This window comes from Fusarium odoratissimum (genome assembly GCF_000260195.1).
Source record: "Fusarium odoratissimum NRRL 54006 unplaced genomic scaffold supercont1.25, whole genome shotgun sequence".
Taxonomy (NCBI): domain Eukaryota; kingdom Fungi; phylum Ascomycota; class Sordariomycetes; order Hypocreales; family Nectriaceae; genus Fusarium; species Fusarium odoratissimum.
Window position 1 is genome coordinate 49,594 of NW_022158778.1, and position 15,351 is coordinate 64,944.

General features: G+C 49.6%; 7 protein-coding genes across 7 annotated transcripts; 1 reads left to right on the top strand and 6 right to left on the bottom strand.

Annotated features, from left to right (window-relative positions):
* Nucleotides 1–1,680: 1,680 nt before the first annotated feature.
* On the top strand, nt 1,681–3,070 carry FOIG_12119 (uncharacterized protein; the record flags this gene model as incomplete). Its single annotated transcript, XM_031212865.1, has 3 exons — nt 1,681–1,837; nt 1,894–2,008; nt 2,071–3,070. The coding sequence occupies 3 exons, from the start codon at nt 1,681–1,683 to the stop codon at nt 3,068–3,070; spliced, it is 1,272 nt and encodes a 423-aa protein (XP_031057161.1).
* A 268-nt stretch (nt 3,071–3,338) lies between these two features.
* On the bottom strand, nt 3,339–4,921 carry FOIG_12120 (mRNA guanylyltransferase). Its single transcript, XM_031212866.1, has 2 exons — nt 4,642–4,921; nt 3,339–4,579 (listed from the first exon to the last, which is right to left on the bottom strand). Exons 1-2 carry the CDS (start codon nt 4,821–4,823, stop codon nt 3,592–3,594), a joined length of 1,170 nt encoding a protein of 389 aa, XP_031057162.1. The 5' UTR covers nt 4,824–4,921; the 3' UTR covers nt 3,339–3,591.
* A 381-nt stretch (nt 4,922–5,302) lies between these two features.
* FOIG_12121 (sorting nexin-41) lies at nt 5,303–8,057 on the bottom strand. The gene is made up of 5 exons (XM_031212867.1): nt 7,501–8,057; nt 7,119–7,369; nt 6,797–7,063; nt 5,614–6,747; nt 5,303–5,560 (listed from the first exon to the last, which is right to left on the bottom strand). Exons 1-5 carry the CDS (start codon nt 7,598–7,600, stop codon nt 5,465–5,467), a joined length of 1,848 nt encoding a protein of 615 aa, XP_031057163.1. The 5' UTR covers nt 7,601–8,057; the 3' UTR covers nt 5,303–5,464.
* Nucleotides 8,058–8,430: 373 nt separating this feature from the next.
* FOIG_12122 (uncharacterized protein) lies at nt 8,431–8,652 on the bottom strand (the record flags this gene model as incomplete). Its single annotated transcript, XM_031212868.1, has 1 exon — nt 8,431–8,652. One exon carries the CDS (start codon nt 8,650–8,652, stop codon nt 8,431–8,433), a length of 222 nt encoding a protein of 73 aa, XP_031057164.1.
* Nucleotides 8,653–8,793: 141 nt separating this feature from the next.
* FOIG_12123 (L-aminoadipate-semialdehyde dehydrogenase) lies at nt 8,794–9,369 on the bottom strand (the record flags this gene model as incomplete). The annotated part of the gene is made up of 1 exon (XM_031212869.1): nt 8,794–9,369. The coding sequence occupies one exon, from the start codon at nt 9,367–9,369 to the stop codon at nt 8,794–8,796; it is 576 nt and encodes a 191-aa protein (XP_031057165.1).
* A 359-nt stretch (nt 9,370–9,728) lies between these two features.
* Nucleotides 9,729–11,649, bottom strand: FOIG_12124 (L-aminoadipate-semialdehyde dehydrogenase; the record flags this gene model as incomplete). Its single annotated transcript, XM_031212870.1, has 5 exons — nt 11,530–11,649; nt 11,339–11,463; nt 10,808–11,286; nt 10,034–10,380; nt 9,729–9,975 (listed from the first exon to the last, which is right to left on the bottom strand). Exons 1-5 carry the CDS (start codon nt 11,592–11,594, stop codon nt 9,729–9,731), a joined length of 1,263 nt encoding a protein of 420 aa, XP_031057166.1. The 5' UTR covers nt 11,595–11,649.
* Nucleotides 11,650–13,052: 1,403 nt separating this feature from the next.
* FOIG_12125 (uncharacterized protein) lies at nt 13,053–14,482 on the bottom strand (the record flags this gene model as incomplete). Its single annotated transcript, XM_031212871.1, has 3 exons — nt 13,053–13,137; nt 13,193–13,312; nt 13,362–14,482. 3 exons carry the CDS (start codon nt 14,480–14,482, stop codon nt 13,053–13,055), a joined length of 1,326 nt encoding a protein of 441 aa, XP_031057167.1.
* Between the last annotated feature and the right edge of the window lie 869 nt (nt 14,483–15,351).

Genomic DNA, 15,351 nt, shown 5'->3' on the forward strand with positions numbered 1-15,351 from the left:
AAGTAACCAACGAAAACCTCCATTGTGAGCTACCACTGTTTTGTCTACTGGTCGTGGCTCCTGATGGGGGATTATGTGGCCCGCGCTGTCTGACAACTAAGCGTCGTTCGAGGAATCGTGAGGGATGCCATATTCAGGCATAGCTTTCTGAATATATGTACCTTTAACTACCTACCTAGGCAGTAATGGAACTCCACGTTGGTTACTGAAGCCAATGTAGATGGTCCATGGACAGAGACATGCCAAGCTCCCAAGTTAACGGCTCCCAAGTGAGAGTTGAGAGACAGCAACATCACGAGCACTACCTTTTCTGTATTACCTTTTGTCATCACATATTAATCTTCGTATCTTGAGGCTCATCAATTAACCGCTAATTCAACTCGACTGGCTCTGCTGGTACATACATACACGGCATTGGATACAAGTGTTGCGAACACGGTGATACTGGAATCGTTGCAACAGAGCCGTTTATGTACGACCATGGTATGTTTGCTTCATTTCACCGTGAGGCGAATTTGACACACAGAGCCTCCATTTTGAGGTTTCATGCTAGAAAGTTCCCTTGCGGTTTCGGCCTGGAGCAATTCAGGATAGATCTCTGTTGCACAAGTTTGGCCGCATTGTTTGCCGCGTGTCGAATCATTTTGCCACCCTGTAAGTGGCAGCCCACGGGATGATTAACTTGTACTCGCCTATGAAAGGGGATCTCCCGTTGATGGAAGTAGAAGATGGTGTTGCGAGGGTTATCTCCACTGCCTGTAGTGCTTTGGTGGCAAGCTGTTGAGTACAAGTTGAGCCGTTGCCCCCTTAGAAGAAGAATGCGACATCTCTTCCTTCCCTCCTATTTCATGCCTCTTCTCTCTTTAAAACAGGCTGGTCTTTTTAGTCACCTTTCCACTGAAAGATCTGTTCAACTCCCGTTTGACACGCGACTAACGAAGGAAACAAGGCAACTGAAATCGCCTGAGTTCAATGTAAGCCAACATTCTCCGTTCTTCAAGATTTGCGATCGCTGCTTCACCTTGAAACTCCATTCTCCTAAGGTAGGTGCTAGTAGACAGGATGTTGAGAGTTATTGCAAGCGTTAAGCCTGCCACTGGCTGCCAGCTGCCAGCTGCCAACCAGCCAGCAGAGCAACATGCAGCCCTGCTCTTTCTTGGTGCCATAATGAATCACTGCCTCTCCTGCTCTGTTTATTGATTTTGCCTTCTCTCGCCGCCATGGAACCTCCTTCCAGCCCTACTTCTTTCCTTGAATCACTTAGCAGGCCGTCCGCTCCTTTCCCTCTCCCACCCTCACTATATCCTCCTCTCCTCGTCTCTCGTTTCTACTCTACTCCCCCATCTTCCAAACTTCGTTACTCCAACGTCGTCTAACATAATTTGTCTTTCCAAACAGAAAAGGCCTTATTCTATCCGCTCGACCGGTATGTATATTTTCTTTTCTTTTCTTTTGTTACTTATAGCACTGTCTTCCACTTGGTCTTGGGTATCAGGCGCTGCATCGCTCTCATCACGAACTGCGCCCGTGTCTTTTTACTTGCCCGGCGAATAATTTGCTGATCACACTAGCAGTCACTTTGATTATCCAGTATTACTCACTATCAATTTTGATCCAAGTACGTCCACAGCTGTTTTCCAGTACTCTCCAAGGCTGATTCCATCTCCAGTGGCGGACTTGATGGATTCCGAGAAGGGCGAGGGCCAAATTCCTCGAATGTCCGGGGATAGCAAGAAGAAGAGATCTCCATTCTTCGTCAAGCTGCTTGTTGCTTTTGTGATTATCATATGTGCAATTCTCGTCATGTTTGGCATGGGTGTTGTTGGCGCAGTCTACGGTATGTTTTTGGAACTCGTTGTTGCCACGGCTTGTGACAAACTAACCAGGTAACAGCCAACTTAAAGTTCTTCCACGATCAGGAGCGCGGCACTGTCGATTTTCTTTCAGGTGATCAGGTGCACAACGTTGCTCGCCATCTCGAGAGCACCGGTGCTTCATACCCAATCTCGTATGTCCCCGACTCCCAGGTACTTTTATGATGCCCAAGAAGCCACTGACCCCTAGAGACAGGACTAAGACGGCTCTATCTACAATCTATGGCGTCAGTTACACCTCGAATGCTGATGTGGTCACCGAGGTTGCAACCGTTACTGGAACCCGCTATGTCACTGTGCCTGGTGAAGCCCTGTCTGTTTCTGTCACCACACGGGAGAGCACTACCGAATACTGTGAGGTTCAGGTCGTTACCATGACCGAGAGCTACACGGTCACTATACCTAACGACATGGCCTCCCAGGACTCCTCGGGTGACGCTGTTGGAGCCACCGTGACCGGCAACCCACAGACTGTGACCGAGAACGAAACTGATTTCTCTCTCACCAGTGGTCCATCTGATGCCATCGTCACCGGCAATCCACAGACTGTGACCGAGAACGAAACTGATTTCTCTCTCACCAGTGGTCCATCTGATGCCATCGTCACTGGTAACCCACAGACTGTGACTGAGAGCAAGACCGATTTTTCTCTCACTGTTGGTTCGTCCGATGCCCTCACCACCGCCAGCCCTGAGACCATCACGAAAACTTTCGAGGTGTCCTCGCCCCTCCCTAAACCGCACACAACTATTACCATTCAAAGTCTCTATCCTCCTCGGGAAGGTCTGAGCACTGTCACCCAGTACACCACTGTTGAGAAGACCATCACAGCTCCCGACTCATTCATCACTGTCACTTTGACTAGCAAATGCCCAGAATGTTCACCCATCGTGTCAGTTTCTCCTTCCAGTAGCTCCACAACGACTGTTTACGAAACTGCTGGTGTGCCCCCGACCTCTACAACAACTATCATGGTTCCGCCTCCTGCTTACCCACCTTACCCAACCGCCAACAATACCTTACTGCCGGGTCCATCCGGTAGCGTTACTGTTGTGCCTACTGTACCTACTCCGACTCCTGTTGTCGTCTCAGGAGGCACCAAGAAGCCCGAGCCTCGTGGGTGGGGTGGTACCAGCGGGACCACCAATCTTAGCTGCACCGTTATGCTGGTGGCCATTATCATGTTTGCACTCTGAGCTTGGACGGAGTAATCGGCGCATATGCTGCCCTTTTGAGAAAACTTGATCAAGGAAAGGAATGGCAAGAAAGCACTCGCAAGACGTGCAAGGACCACGTTAGGAGAATTGGAGTTTCAGCGGTCAGAACTGGCATTGGACTTGGTATCCAAACTGGAAATGGAATTGAGATGATCTGTAAATCCGCTCTTGGCTTGCGCTATGCTGCGTACCTAGGCAATGAATAAGGGGACGCCGGGAGCTAGGTATAGATAAAAAAGTTCAATATCGCAGCATGGGTACTTTAATTTCGGCGCCGAATTCTTGATGTTGATGTTGCTTTGAGGTTTGTCAATATCTCCTAATTTCATATAGGCTATGAATGTATTTAAGAAGGTGTGTCTGTTCAAATCAAACTTGCGAGATGCTATGTGGTGCAGTGGTGAAATATGAGAATCTCCTATCCATAATCCTTTCCCAACGCCTTGCCCTATCGATACAGAACCAATATCCCCGGACGCCGTGTTTGCCTGTCGATTAATCTATCTTGCAGGGCCCCTACTCGCCCGAGCCTTCCAGGCATTCTTGATTTCCCCAGCTGCTCTGTACAGGTCCTTTTCCGAAACCCGATCCTCGATGCTTTGAAGCACACTCTTAGTTGTGCTGATGTGGTTGGCCTCGTTCTTGTCATCACGGAAGCGCACAATGCGCCACCGACCTTGCTCATCGATGTTACATTCAACCACTCGCCAGTTAAGCGGATCGTTTAGCGACTTGAGAGTCTCCCACTCCTCCTCGGAGATGAACACGCTGTTGAAATACTCGTACTTTTCGGGGCCGTTACCCCCTGCGTAGACGTACAAGTCAGCCTTGGGGACGCTGTCATAATCAATGAATGGCTCAGTGATGCCTTCGCGACGCTCCTCGTCGTTGGGCTCAACTTCCACAAAGTCCAGGGACAGGCGGCAGTCTACAGTGTTCTCCTCTGGCGGCTTCCATTTCAAGATGTGGTTGTCGGTGCCGTGTTTGTAAGCAGTGGTGCGACAGGTGAAGATCAGACCGTCGTTGCCGTGCTTTAGCTTGGGGAGGATATCTCTGAACATCATATCAATGGCGTAGGCAAATTGGGGTTTCTTCATCTCCACGTAGAAGGGCTGGAACTCTAGTTCCTGAGGATATTCCTGATAAAGCTTCTTGTAGGGGCGGTAGAATCGTTGGTCGAAATATGCGAGCCGCTTGTCGAGTGTTCGTTCCATGAGCAGGGCACCATCCAGCACCAGACAGTCAAATACCAGAAACATGGGGACGCGCTTCCCGTCGGAGCCTGTGTCCCAAACCAGTTCACCGTCGATCAGCGTGTTCGTGTGAAATGCTTCTGGGGAGTTCTCGAGAGGAAAGTGCAGGCTCCTGTTCGTGATGAACCAAAAGTCGTTTTTGCGATCGATTAGGTAGTGAGCCTCGTTTCCATTCTCGTCTGTTGTCGAATAGAGGAGATATCTGATACCGTCGGACTTTTCAACTACGTAGTAACTACAAGATCACCGTTAGCTGTAGGTTCTAGGTCGCGAGATAGCGTTCCATGTCAATCTTACTCGTGCTGAGCGAGCTCCTCGAGATGCTGACGGGCGAAGCTTACGGGCTGCGCACCGGGAAAGCCAGTAGCAGACCTGTTGAGAAGGTTCGCGACCTCCTTGCGCATTTCGTGGAGTAGTTGTCCTTGAGCCTTGATGCCTGGCTCCGCGATGGAGGCGATGGGCCCATCTTGTTGGGCCATCGCGATGACTGTGGTGAGGATGCGCTGGGGGAGGTTTGATTGTTGTTGCGACAATGAAGCTACTGTCCTTTATAATAAACGCTTATCGATAAGGAACACTTACAGAACCGCATACTATGCTCCCAAGCTCCAATTGAGGTACGGCACGGAGCATACTTTTTGGGAGACAGGAGCTCTTTGAGAGTATTCGAGATTTGTTTTTTTTAAAAAGAAAATAGGAATTTTTCTTTTTTGCTCTTTTCTGTCATGTAGTATTCTTGTGAGAGGAATGGAGATTTAACCTGGTATATAACAAGTCGAGGTAGGCAGCCATTCAGGCTGGACCTAGATTTCATAAAATCACTTTTTTTCTTCAGAGACGACTTGCAATGTTTATTTGTAAGGTCTGCATTCCTGTGACACTTACACGGTCTTCAGTGTCAGACTTCTGGCCTTCCTGGCGAGACCAATAATTCATCGTCAACAAGTCTACACCAAATTCGCAGAATTGCGCAACTTCACGATAAATTATAATATAGGTGTCAGTGCAGAGACCACAGCAGAGAAGAAGTCAATGAATTATATGGGAATATTATTCCTCTCCTCTTATCATCTACGGCTTTCGAACCATCAGGCACACAAAACAACAGAGTACAACATGTTTAGGACTCGTCAATCTTCTCTACCTCTGCTCGAGCTTCCTCCCATTGTTGCTTACTTTTCTTGGCCCACTCGATCTGACTCTGAGCATAAGCGAGCTGGTGGACGTTAGCGCTTCGAAGATTAGTCAAGACTGAGCTCATAAACTCACCATGTAGCGTCGCAAGTCGTCCTCCTTGTCCTTTTGGAATCGCTTCATATCCTTTAGAACACTCGTGCTGGCTTCTTTGACATCGCGCTCCGAGACAACTTGAGCTTGTTCTAACTGACCGATGCTCTCTCTCGTCTTTCCGATCAAATCGCGGCGTGTTCTCTCTGGATCGACGTCAACGACCCCTTGTACTGCATGTCGGATGGGTCCAAAAATCTTGTTCGTTATCGAGTTCCCACTGGGCATCTTCTTATGAGACGGCGCACTGGTACTCCTTTCTGGTAACCCCTGACTGGCTGAAGGTGTGTGCGAGGAAAATTCCCCGTGGGTCCCAGGAAAGTCAGAGTCGATGGACTCGGTGTCGTCCTGGCCACCATCACGCCGTTGATGAGAGGACGGCTCCTTAAGGCTCGTCGATCGCTTTGGCGGTGGTGATATTTGCTGACTGCTGGAGAGGTAATTCTCAATTCTTCGAGCCTCGGCCTCACTCTGCTCTAGTTGGTCGAGCAGCGCTCGCTTCTTGTTCAGCTCTTCGCTAGTCAAGTCTTGCTGCACACGCTTGAGCACACGATACTTTAGTACACTTCGAACAACACCCGCAAATTGCGCATGCTCACGCATGGGTTCGGCAAAGCTAGCACCCAGAGAGCCTGAGAGCTCCTCTGTGGCGATATATGATAGATCAGCTGCCTGGCCTATTCGCTCAATGGCCGGTCCGAGTGACGGCGCCTGCTCTGAAACCGCAAAGGCGTTGTAGACGGATCCTAGCTCACAAAGATCGGCCGCCAATGAGGAGAGATGACTGAGAGTTCGTCTGTTCACCTTTTCCATTGGGCCAGTAAGAAGCTGTTCGAGTTCCTTGATCGAAGATTCGTATGAGATGAAATAAGGGTCCAGCTCCTGTTCACCCAGATTGTGACCCTCAGGTGGAAACCGGCCAAAGGCGTGAGGCCCTGCTTGTATGTGGCCTGAGCTATTGTCGTGATTGGTACCAGCCACCGTCTTGAGCTTTGCCGATGCTGCCGGGATTGGCAAGTAGCTGTGCGCGGGAGTTGGATTTGCGGGGTCCAGCGGAGGCGCTTTCAAGATCGACTTGGGAATTGACGACACGGGATGAGAATGCAAGACCTCGCTCTATTATGCAGTTAGTAGTGACATCTGCGCATTCAGAGACACGACATACCCAGCTGGCATTAGGGTCCAGGAATCGCCACCAAACTCCATCTGTTCGGATTTCGTCCATTCGGCGGCAGCGATTTAAAAAGACTGCCAACATGCGCTTTCGGAGATCAATGATTTGCTGGTCCTGCTTCGCATTCGTAGGGTTCGCGGCATAATCAGCCATCGTGTGCTTCTCAGGGATGGGAGGAACAATTAAGGTAGGGTGAAGGCGAGTAAGGGCATCGCGCAGAGAAGCGAACTCTGAATATCGGCGGCGCACTTCAAGATCCTGTCACGTAGTCGTCAGTGAAATACCTCGGAGGACTAGCAGTAGATGGACGTACGCCAGTCTTAATAGTGTACACGATATATCTGCCGCCGCTCTCTAGACTCTTGCCAGCATCCGTGATGAGGATAGATAATTTAGGGTTCTCGTAGAGGATCTGCTCGATGCGACTGTCGTAACCACCGGGCTTGCGCTTGGGGCCGGTATCTTGCGCCGAGTCTCCATCGTCGTTACCACCGCCGTGGCCAAACTGGCCATGCTCATCATCGCTACCGGAGGTTGGTGTTTGAGGTGGCTCGAACGATTGATCTGAGAGAAAATCGTAAGTATCATTGATTTCTTCCTCGTCCTCTGACAGAATTGAATCAACCATCTCAGCAACGATTAGGGGGTGACCCTGGGAATGCTGTCTAGTGAAATGGTATGGGTAATCGACGTACAATTACGAGTTGACGGGGACGTCGGGTTGACAGACGATGACTGTGAGTCCCGCCTGTCAAAGCTGGTGCCGTACGGGTTATTGTCCTCGTCATTCCACATTCTGACGACTTGTCGAGGGCAATCGCGACAGGTGTTGCGGAAAGAGGTATTCAATACAACCCAAGGTGGTCTATTTCGCGCGTTTAAGCCGGGAGCCTGGACAGGAGCTGGTAGGCTGCGGGTGAAGGATGAGAGCTTCAAGCGCAAGGTAGATCGTAGCTAGCGGGGGAGGGGCAAGCATGGGTCGATTGAAGCGATACAATACGATGGTTCATGCGCTGAAGCTGACTACATCCAGGCCTATTGTTCCTGGTCGTGGAGTAGAAATAAGCAGAGTATGAGAAGAAGCCCAGGTGAAGATGGGATGTCGCGGTCGGCGGTGGAAGTAAGGTTAGTACCTAGGCAAGGTAATGAAGGGAATAGGATGACGTTGAATGGGGCTGGGCCGAGTTGGCTATGGCTGAAGTTGGCCTAGGTCATCAATTCCTCTGTGCCGTAAGTGCCTAGGGTAGGCTGCTAAATTACCCAATGCTAGTAAGTGACAAGGGGCGTGAGAGGACGAGTCTCGAGCTTTGTTTTACCTAGTGGAACCTTTCCATGGGCCATCGCATTGGATTGGATGCCTTCACCCGAGTCAAATGGGTATTGACATGAACTCCATCAGTCAACGTTGAGTAAATAAGTGTTTTATGTAACTAAAGATCAATTTTCTACTCTGATTTTCTATTGGACACGTCACGCTCAAAGGTGATTAAATGTTATCTCATGCTCGTGTCTTTCGCGTGAGCGCACCCTTGATTTTTTCTCCCAAGTCACTCCGCATTGAATATCTAAGGTAAGTATCTTTGTCACGAGAACATAACCTCATGCCTCTATCCAACAGAGCCTTCTTATGAGGCACCTCCGCGACCACCAACTCCCCACTGTGCTTGCGCCTCGGCGATCGAGGTGTCAATCTCGGGCAGCTTACGTCCTCTACCCGTGGGTGCGGCCATGAACTTGATCTCAACAAGGTACCGAAGATACCTACCGATATCCTCACGGGAAATGCCGTCTCCTGCGCTATCGTCAATATCTATCCAGCGGTCTGCATCATCCCTAAGAACAGCCATAGCGTTCCTATTATCTAGCTTAGGAGCATGAGTAGTGCTTGGGAGATTTGCAGTAGCTATATGGAATAGCGGCATCTATGCGTTTTGCTCCTGATCCTTCTCCACGGCTCCGGCTGAGATAAACTCCTCCAGCTGCGACTTCTAGATGTCGTAGTTAACCTCGGGGACTTTATAACCGTAGTAGCTTCGTGCAGAGAGGAGCTTGTTCATCCGCAGACGGGGGTGAGCAGTAACGTGCACCACGTTCATGCCAGGGAGAGGGTTTAGCATCGAAGCGACAACAACGCATGCGACGTGATTGACAGGGATAGCATTGACTGAGTTGATGATGCGAGGACGAGCACTAAGCTGGCAACAGCCTTTTAAGAGGCGTACGATCCAATCGCCGGTGTTCGAGACACCACTGTTGCGACTGCCAAGGATGTAGCCTGGTCGGACGATTGCGCCGCGGAGACCACGGCGGCCGGCCTCGCGAACGAGTTGCTCAGACACCCACTTGGTTTGCCCGTAGCCGGTGCCGAGACCGGTGCGGTTGGGGAGCAAGTCATCGTACTCAAGGACGGCGCCTCGGCCCGTAGCGGTCTGGGCGCCGGACAGGTTGATATAGTAGTCGGTATCGAGGGTCGAAGTTGAGGAAACGAATGAGAAGAGCTTGGGCTTGCCCTCATTACAGAGCTTCATAGCGTCGATAGTAGAGAGAACATTCGGCCCCATCATCTGTTCGTAACGAGTGATCCAGTGGACGTACGCAGCGTTGTGGATAAACGCATCAGCTGTATCAGCAACATGCTTCCAGCTAGCGTCGTCAAGGCCAAGACGAGGCTTAGAGAGATCACCAATAACGCAGGAGATCCTCTCAGCCTAAGAGTCTTGCCAGAGACCGTAGCCTTTAAGGGACCTTACAAGACACTCCTTTGCGAACTTGAGGTCCTTGGCTCCCCTAATACAAGCGATAAGCTTAGTGTTCTTTCTGTCCAGTATATCCTTGGCTAGGTATGCGCCGAGAAAGCCAGTAGCCCCGGTAAGAAAGAAAGTGGCGCCGCTAGAGGGGCTCAGAACATCGGGATCCGCCTTTTTTACTTCGCGTCTAGAGTATTGGTAAGCTCATCGAGGGAGTCAGAGTAAACAGTATCGTTAGAACGGTCGACTGTGACAGCCTGGCCGCTGCGAAGACTGTCGACTGCGCTGCCCAGGCCGCGAAGAGTGGGATTTGCATAGAGAACACCGATGGTGACATCGACACGCAGTTCCTTGCGAAGGTTAAGTAACAGTTGCTGGGCAAGAAGACTGTGACCACCACAGTCGAAGAAACTTGAGTCCGGCCTTGAAATCGAGGGTCAGTATTTAAATGGTAGATAAGTGAACTACCAGTAGAACATACCTGACCATCTTGGCGTTCAAACCCGGGATTAGAGTTGACCATTGTGTCGCAATAGTCTTCTCAGTCTCAGAGAAGGGTTCCCAGCTCTTCAGATCCTCTTCCGAGGCATCCTCTGTCATAAGAGAGGCATCGGGGAAAGGAAGATTAGGAGAGTCAACCTTTCCGTTCGGGTTAAGAGGCAGCTTCTGCAACACAATGTAGATCGAAGGAACGGAGTGCGCTGGAAAGCGAGACTTGAGGTGGTCTCGCACCTCTGCTTGGATACGGCGGAACCTCTTGAGGTAGACAGTACAGGGTCCTATGTCTACACCCTCTTCGTCGATATCCTGGAGGCCCTGAGTCTCAAGCTAACGCTTCCATTCAGCGATCTCAGGCACGATGTAGCTGACAAGTGTCGGCTCCTCATTACGATCTCTTCGAACCAGTGTCTTGCAGTCTCAGATCAGAGGACTGCCACCAAGGTTCGCATCAATCTCGTTGATTTCAATGCGGAATCCACGGATCTGTCAGAGTCAGCTTTGTGAAAACGCACAATGGAATAAATCGTTATCCACCTTAACTTGTGAGTCCATACGGCCTAGGACACGCACAGCCCCGTCTGGTCGATATTCTCCAAGGTCACCTGTGACCTAAAGTCTGTCTCGCGGCCCCTTGTAGTACTTGCGCCAAGGTTCGCCCTTATCGTTGGCCTTGTCTGCCTCCACCCACTTCTTGTTATCAACGAGCCAGTTATCGATGAGCTTCTCCTTGTTCTTCTCGGGATCATTAAGGTACTTCGGCAAGACCAGCAGCGCGGATATAGATCTCTCCAACCACACCGATCGGACTGATCTTGGTGTGATCTTCTCGATCCACAACCAATACCTGGACACCCTTCATGCCCCAGCCAGCGGGAATAGAGTCGCCGAGTGAGTCCAGGGCTGTAGGGTCCTCCTGGGCGGAAGGGACCTCAAGGTAGGATACAGCGCGAGAAGTTTCTGTGGTTCCGTACATGTTGATGATGGTGCAGGCGGGACTTAGCTGACGAAGACTCCTACAGTCGCGAGTAGTGAGGACGTCACCAAAGAAGAAGACCTGGCGCAGGCTAGGAAACTGCGCTGTGGCGCCACCAACCAGAATCTGTCCCATGGCAGGCGTAAGATGAGTTGTCGTTGGTGACCACTTTCTCATCCATTCACTCAACTTTACGTGCTGGATATCCTCCTTGGTGGGCAGGATTAGGCTTGCGCCCAAGGCCAAGGGCGTCATGATATCTGGGGCCAAAGTTAGTCATAGCTGTTGAACACGTAGTAAATGAATCCGCACCTCGCTGGATTGGGTCATGGGAAATTCCGGAAAGACAGGCGAATACGCTTTCTGATGAGAGGCCGAACTTCTCAGCCATCCACGGGAAATACTTTGCTAGGCTGTAATGACGGCCAAGCACGCCCCTATTAACGTTAGTAAAAGTTCAAGCTCTTAGCAAGGTGGAAGAAAAAGAAAGGAAAAGCTCGTACTTGGGCAGTCCTTGCGTTCCGCTCGTAAATGACAGCGTACAGTTAGAGTCAGGTCCAATGAGCATATCAGGAGGTGTTGAGGCCCTCTCCTCAACGTTGGCAAAGATATCAGCTCTGTCTTCGCCCGCAGTCAACTCGCCATCGTCGGTGAAGCGGAGGTCTGGGATCTTGATCTTAATGGGAAGTTCATCATGAATGCACTTTTGGACGAGAGGAGCCAGATGACTGTATCAAGACGTTAACCAATGGAGCTCTTGGGTATGAAGAGTTGGGGATGGCCCTACCCACTCTCCTCTGTAGCCTTGCGAATGGAGATCAGCGCCGTAGGCCTGGAAACTTGAAGATAGACTGGTATGGTACGCTAGTTAATGCTGATTCAAGTTCTCGTCTGGGTACACCATACTTTGTTGTCTTTATGGGGGGGGTACTGAGGATCAAGAACAGTGACGATAGCACCAGCAGCCAGGGTTCCCATGTATGCACAGACCAATTCGGCTGAGCGGTGCGCAAAGGTCATGACTACGTCTCCATTCTGGATGCCAGAATCGCGTAAATAATTTACGATGTTGTTACTTACTTCATCAATTTGGCGGTAGGTATAGGTTCTTATTAGCGCCCTGTATGCGTTATAGCAATTGATGTAATTACGACCATGTTTCAATACAAGGGGATATCCATCACCCACTTCGAGGTCACAGTCTCTGTCACACAAAGCCTGTCGGGGTGAGCTACGGCATTCTTGTGGAATATCTCATGAATGCCTCCAATGTAGCCTCCCCAGTCGAGATCTTCAGTAGGGTCAGCGACATCATGCCGGCTGAACTTATACACAATGTAGGAAGAATTCCTGGCAGCTACAGCCAATGAATGATGCGAAGAGATTGAGCGGCTAAGGGCGTTGATGAATTCAAACTCTCGATATGTGGTCCCCAGATGTAATAGAGCGACAGTCTGAGACCATTTAAGAATGAATGCATATGGCTTGTGGCTTTCAATGCGTCACACAGGAAATTTCTATGGAGCTCCGAGAGCGGAGTGCTAGTATAGGGTAGTCAAGACGATGTGCATCGGGTCACGTGACCTTATTCCACATCTTTTCATGTCACTTCATATACAAATAGTGATTTCTATCCTGATGACAAAAAGACTTAGGTAATTCTACTGCAAGTCTACTAAATCTTGAGACTAGTTTCCTTTGACTCCTTGTTTTACTGGAGACCTGGCCAACAGCATAGGAAATGGAAAGTGGAAAGTGGAAAGTTGGTTGCCTATGACCCGGAGCCTGGCCGTTGCAGAAACCCATGGTTGTTGACCGTTACATTGACTCAAATATACATCAACAATCTTGTTACTGATGACCTAGTTACTGTACATGGGTTACCAGCACAATGCTGCGAAGAGATCTAGGCTCTCCTTACTAAATCCCGCAGTTCAATACCTCGCAGTTCTACTCTTTTAAACAACCCAAACCAAATGTTATAGACTCACAAGCCACATGTTGTGCTCAAGTCTCAAGCACATGGCTAGTAGATGCCGCCCCCTTGATGAGTGGGCTGAGGTGTTGACGGCCAAGTGATGCCTCCGGTCATGTAGTTTGCATTAGTATGTCTAAGTCAATAAATCAGTATCAATCAAAGCCAAGAATGCGAACCTATGAACTGACGTGCTGTCCCAGTTTCTTCTGTGCATCTCACGACCTCGGTGATGCTGCTCGCACTCAGGATGATGTGTCCTAATGGGTGGCTGACGGGACAATGTTGGCGTATGGGCACGAGATTGTCGCCTGAGGGTGTGTTAATACTGTATGAAGCTGATATACGAGCATATCCTACCCGGGCATCACAAATTCGAGTTGGTCAATATGCTGTCGAGTGTCCAGCATCACAGACTTGGGAGTTGATGGCTTTTCCATGGGATTGAAAGGCAGTCTAGCGGGCAGCATGGCCAAAGGGTTGTGATAATCTGACAAGTTGCTATCATTGGCGTTTGACAAATCTGTTTGTCCGCGAGATTCTTGCCCGTTGGATGCGTTATGATGAGTATGCTGTAGTTGCACATTGGAGATTAGGTCGTAATCGTCACTATGGACTGTCGCTGCTGCAGAACCTGGAGATCGGATTCTATCACTATCAGCTGTGTTGCTCCTGTCACTTCCCCGAGAGTGATCCGAGGGACCATTATCGCGCCCAAGGTCTTGACTGTTGCGCGGTGCATCACGAGCCTCTGTTTGTTTATCAGTATATCTGTTTGCGTTCGATGCCCGATGAGAGCCTTCTGGCGGAGGCTGTGGCATGGCAGGGGTTCCGGGAACTGATTCGCTGCCCACGGTCGAAGCTTTTCCGAGAGGAAGTCCAAATGCTCGACGGAGACGCTGACGCCAGGAAGGATGCCGAGGGGGCAAACCGCTTGAAGACATAGAAGCTGGACATGACCCAGAACACTGCAATGGTCTGACTTGCTCATTCTGACGAGTGGTAGGTTGAAATATTGGCTGTGGTTGAACGTATGTAGTTGGCTGGATAGGTAGAAATACTGGGATCTGCTGCTGAGGCATCACCCCCGAAGGACCTTGAAGATGCGGGAGGCCAACTGGAACGAGAGGAGCGAGAGGGGGGTGATAGAGTACAGGCTGATATGAGACCTGTTGGCTTGGGAATCTCGGAACAGGAGGTAGTTGTACTAGTGAAACAGTCGGGGCAAGGGCGAACGAGCGGCTTCTACGCCTCCGTTGGCGGCGGAGCACAATCTCCTGGTGAGCCGTCGTTATTCTTCCCAAGTAGTACATGCAGGTAAAGAGAAGAACGATCAAGATAACTGTAGCACTGATGATAATACCTGCTTGTTCAGAGGGAGTCAGGCAGTCCCAACCCAAACAGTGGTGACCTCTAACATAAAGGCTCAATATGTTGGGCCAGGCGATGCCCACCTGGTTGATGGGAGGAACGGGGGCCATCATACTGAAGCTTTATAGCTGCTTTTCTTTTATCTGTACCTAAGTGAAAGTACTAATTGAGACTCGCAAATATGAGTGGATGAAGGAGTTGGGGAGAAATCCTCCCAGGGGATGGGCGAGGACGAAGATGATATCCTTCCCAGGAGTTTTTGACGGTATAGAGGAAGAAGAGAAATGAGGATCGAAGCCTCAAATGAAGAATATATCTAAACTTCTAGGAGAGATATAGATATCCGAGCTTGAGAACTCATCATTGGCAAAGTTGGCTGACACTGTCTGCCAGCTGCCCTGTGCCCAGTGTTCACCCGGCCAGCACCCCGAGCTTGACGATCACTGCCAGCCTGTGAGAGATCGAAGTAACATGCTTATTTAGAAACATTAGTATTTAAAATTTGAAAGAGATAGACTGGAGCGGTTGGGGGATTGTGATGCGTTAGATGGCGATATGGTGATGTTCGAGAAGAACGAACAGAGGAATATCCACTGCATAGAAATGTGCTCTTTTCTAGCTCATGTAGTCTATAAACCAGGAGATATGAATATCAAGGGCATTAATATAGACCACGTAATACAAGACGGTATATCAATAATATAGAAACTAAAAGGGAAAAAAGAAACCGCTTTTATTAGTTCCATTATAATAGGTATAGTAAACCATTGTCATAGAGTCTGTTAAGGTATGAAAAGGTCCTACTTACAGCAGTACAAGGTAAGTTAGCTATATATATCTAATGCCATACTACTATTAGCTCAAGTTTCTCGAATTACAATTTATTATTACAGAGCTTGACTGTCTTGTAGGTTGTGGTCACCTCAAGCAGGAGATTTCGCCGTATAAGTCAATGGCCAATCAGGAGCGGTTCTCGTCC

Coding starts and splice junctions, on each gene's coding strand:
- FOIG_12120 (XM_031212866.1), bottom strand. CDS start 4,823: ATGGCCCAACAAGATGGGCCCATCGCCTCCATCGCGGAGCCAGGCATC. Junction 4,580..4,641: donor GAGGAGCTCGCTCAGCACGA/GTAAGATTGACA, acceptor GTGATCTTGTAG/TTACTACGTAGTTGAAAAGT.
- FOIG_12121 (XM_031212867.1), bottom strand. CDS start 7,600: ATGTGGAATGACGAGGACAATAACCCGTACGGCACCAGCTTTGACAGG. Junction 7,370..7,500: donor GTCCCCGTCAACTCGTAATT/GTACGTCGATTA, acceptor ATTTTCTCTCAG/ATCAATCGTTCGAGCCACCT. Junction 5,561..5,613: donor ACGACTTGCGACGCTACATG/GTGAGTTTATGA, acceptor AACGTCCACCAG/CTCGCTTATGCTCAGAGTCA.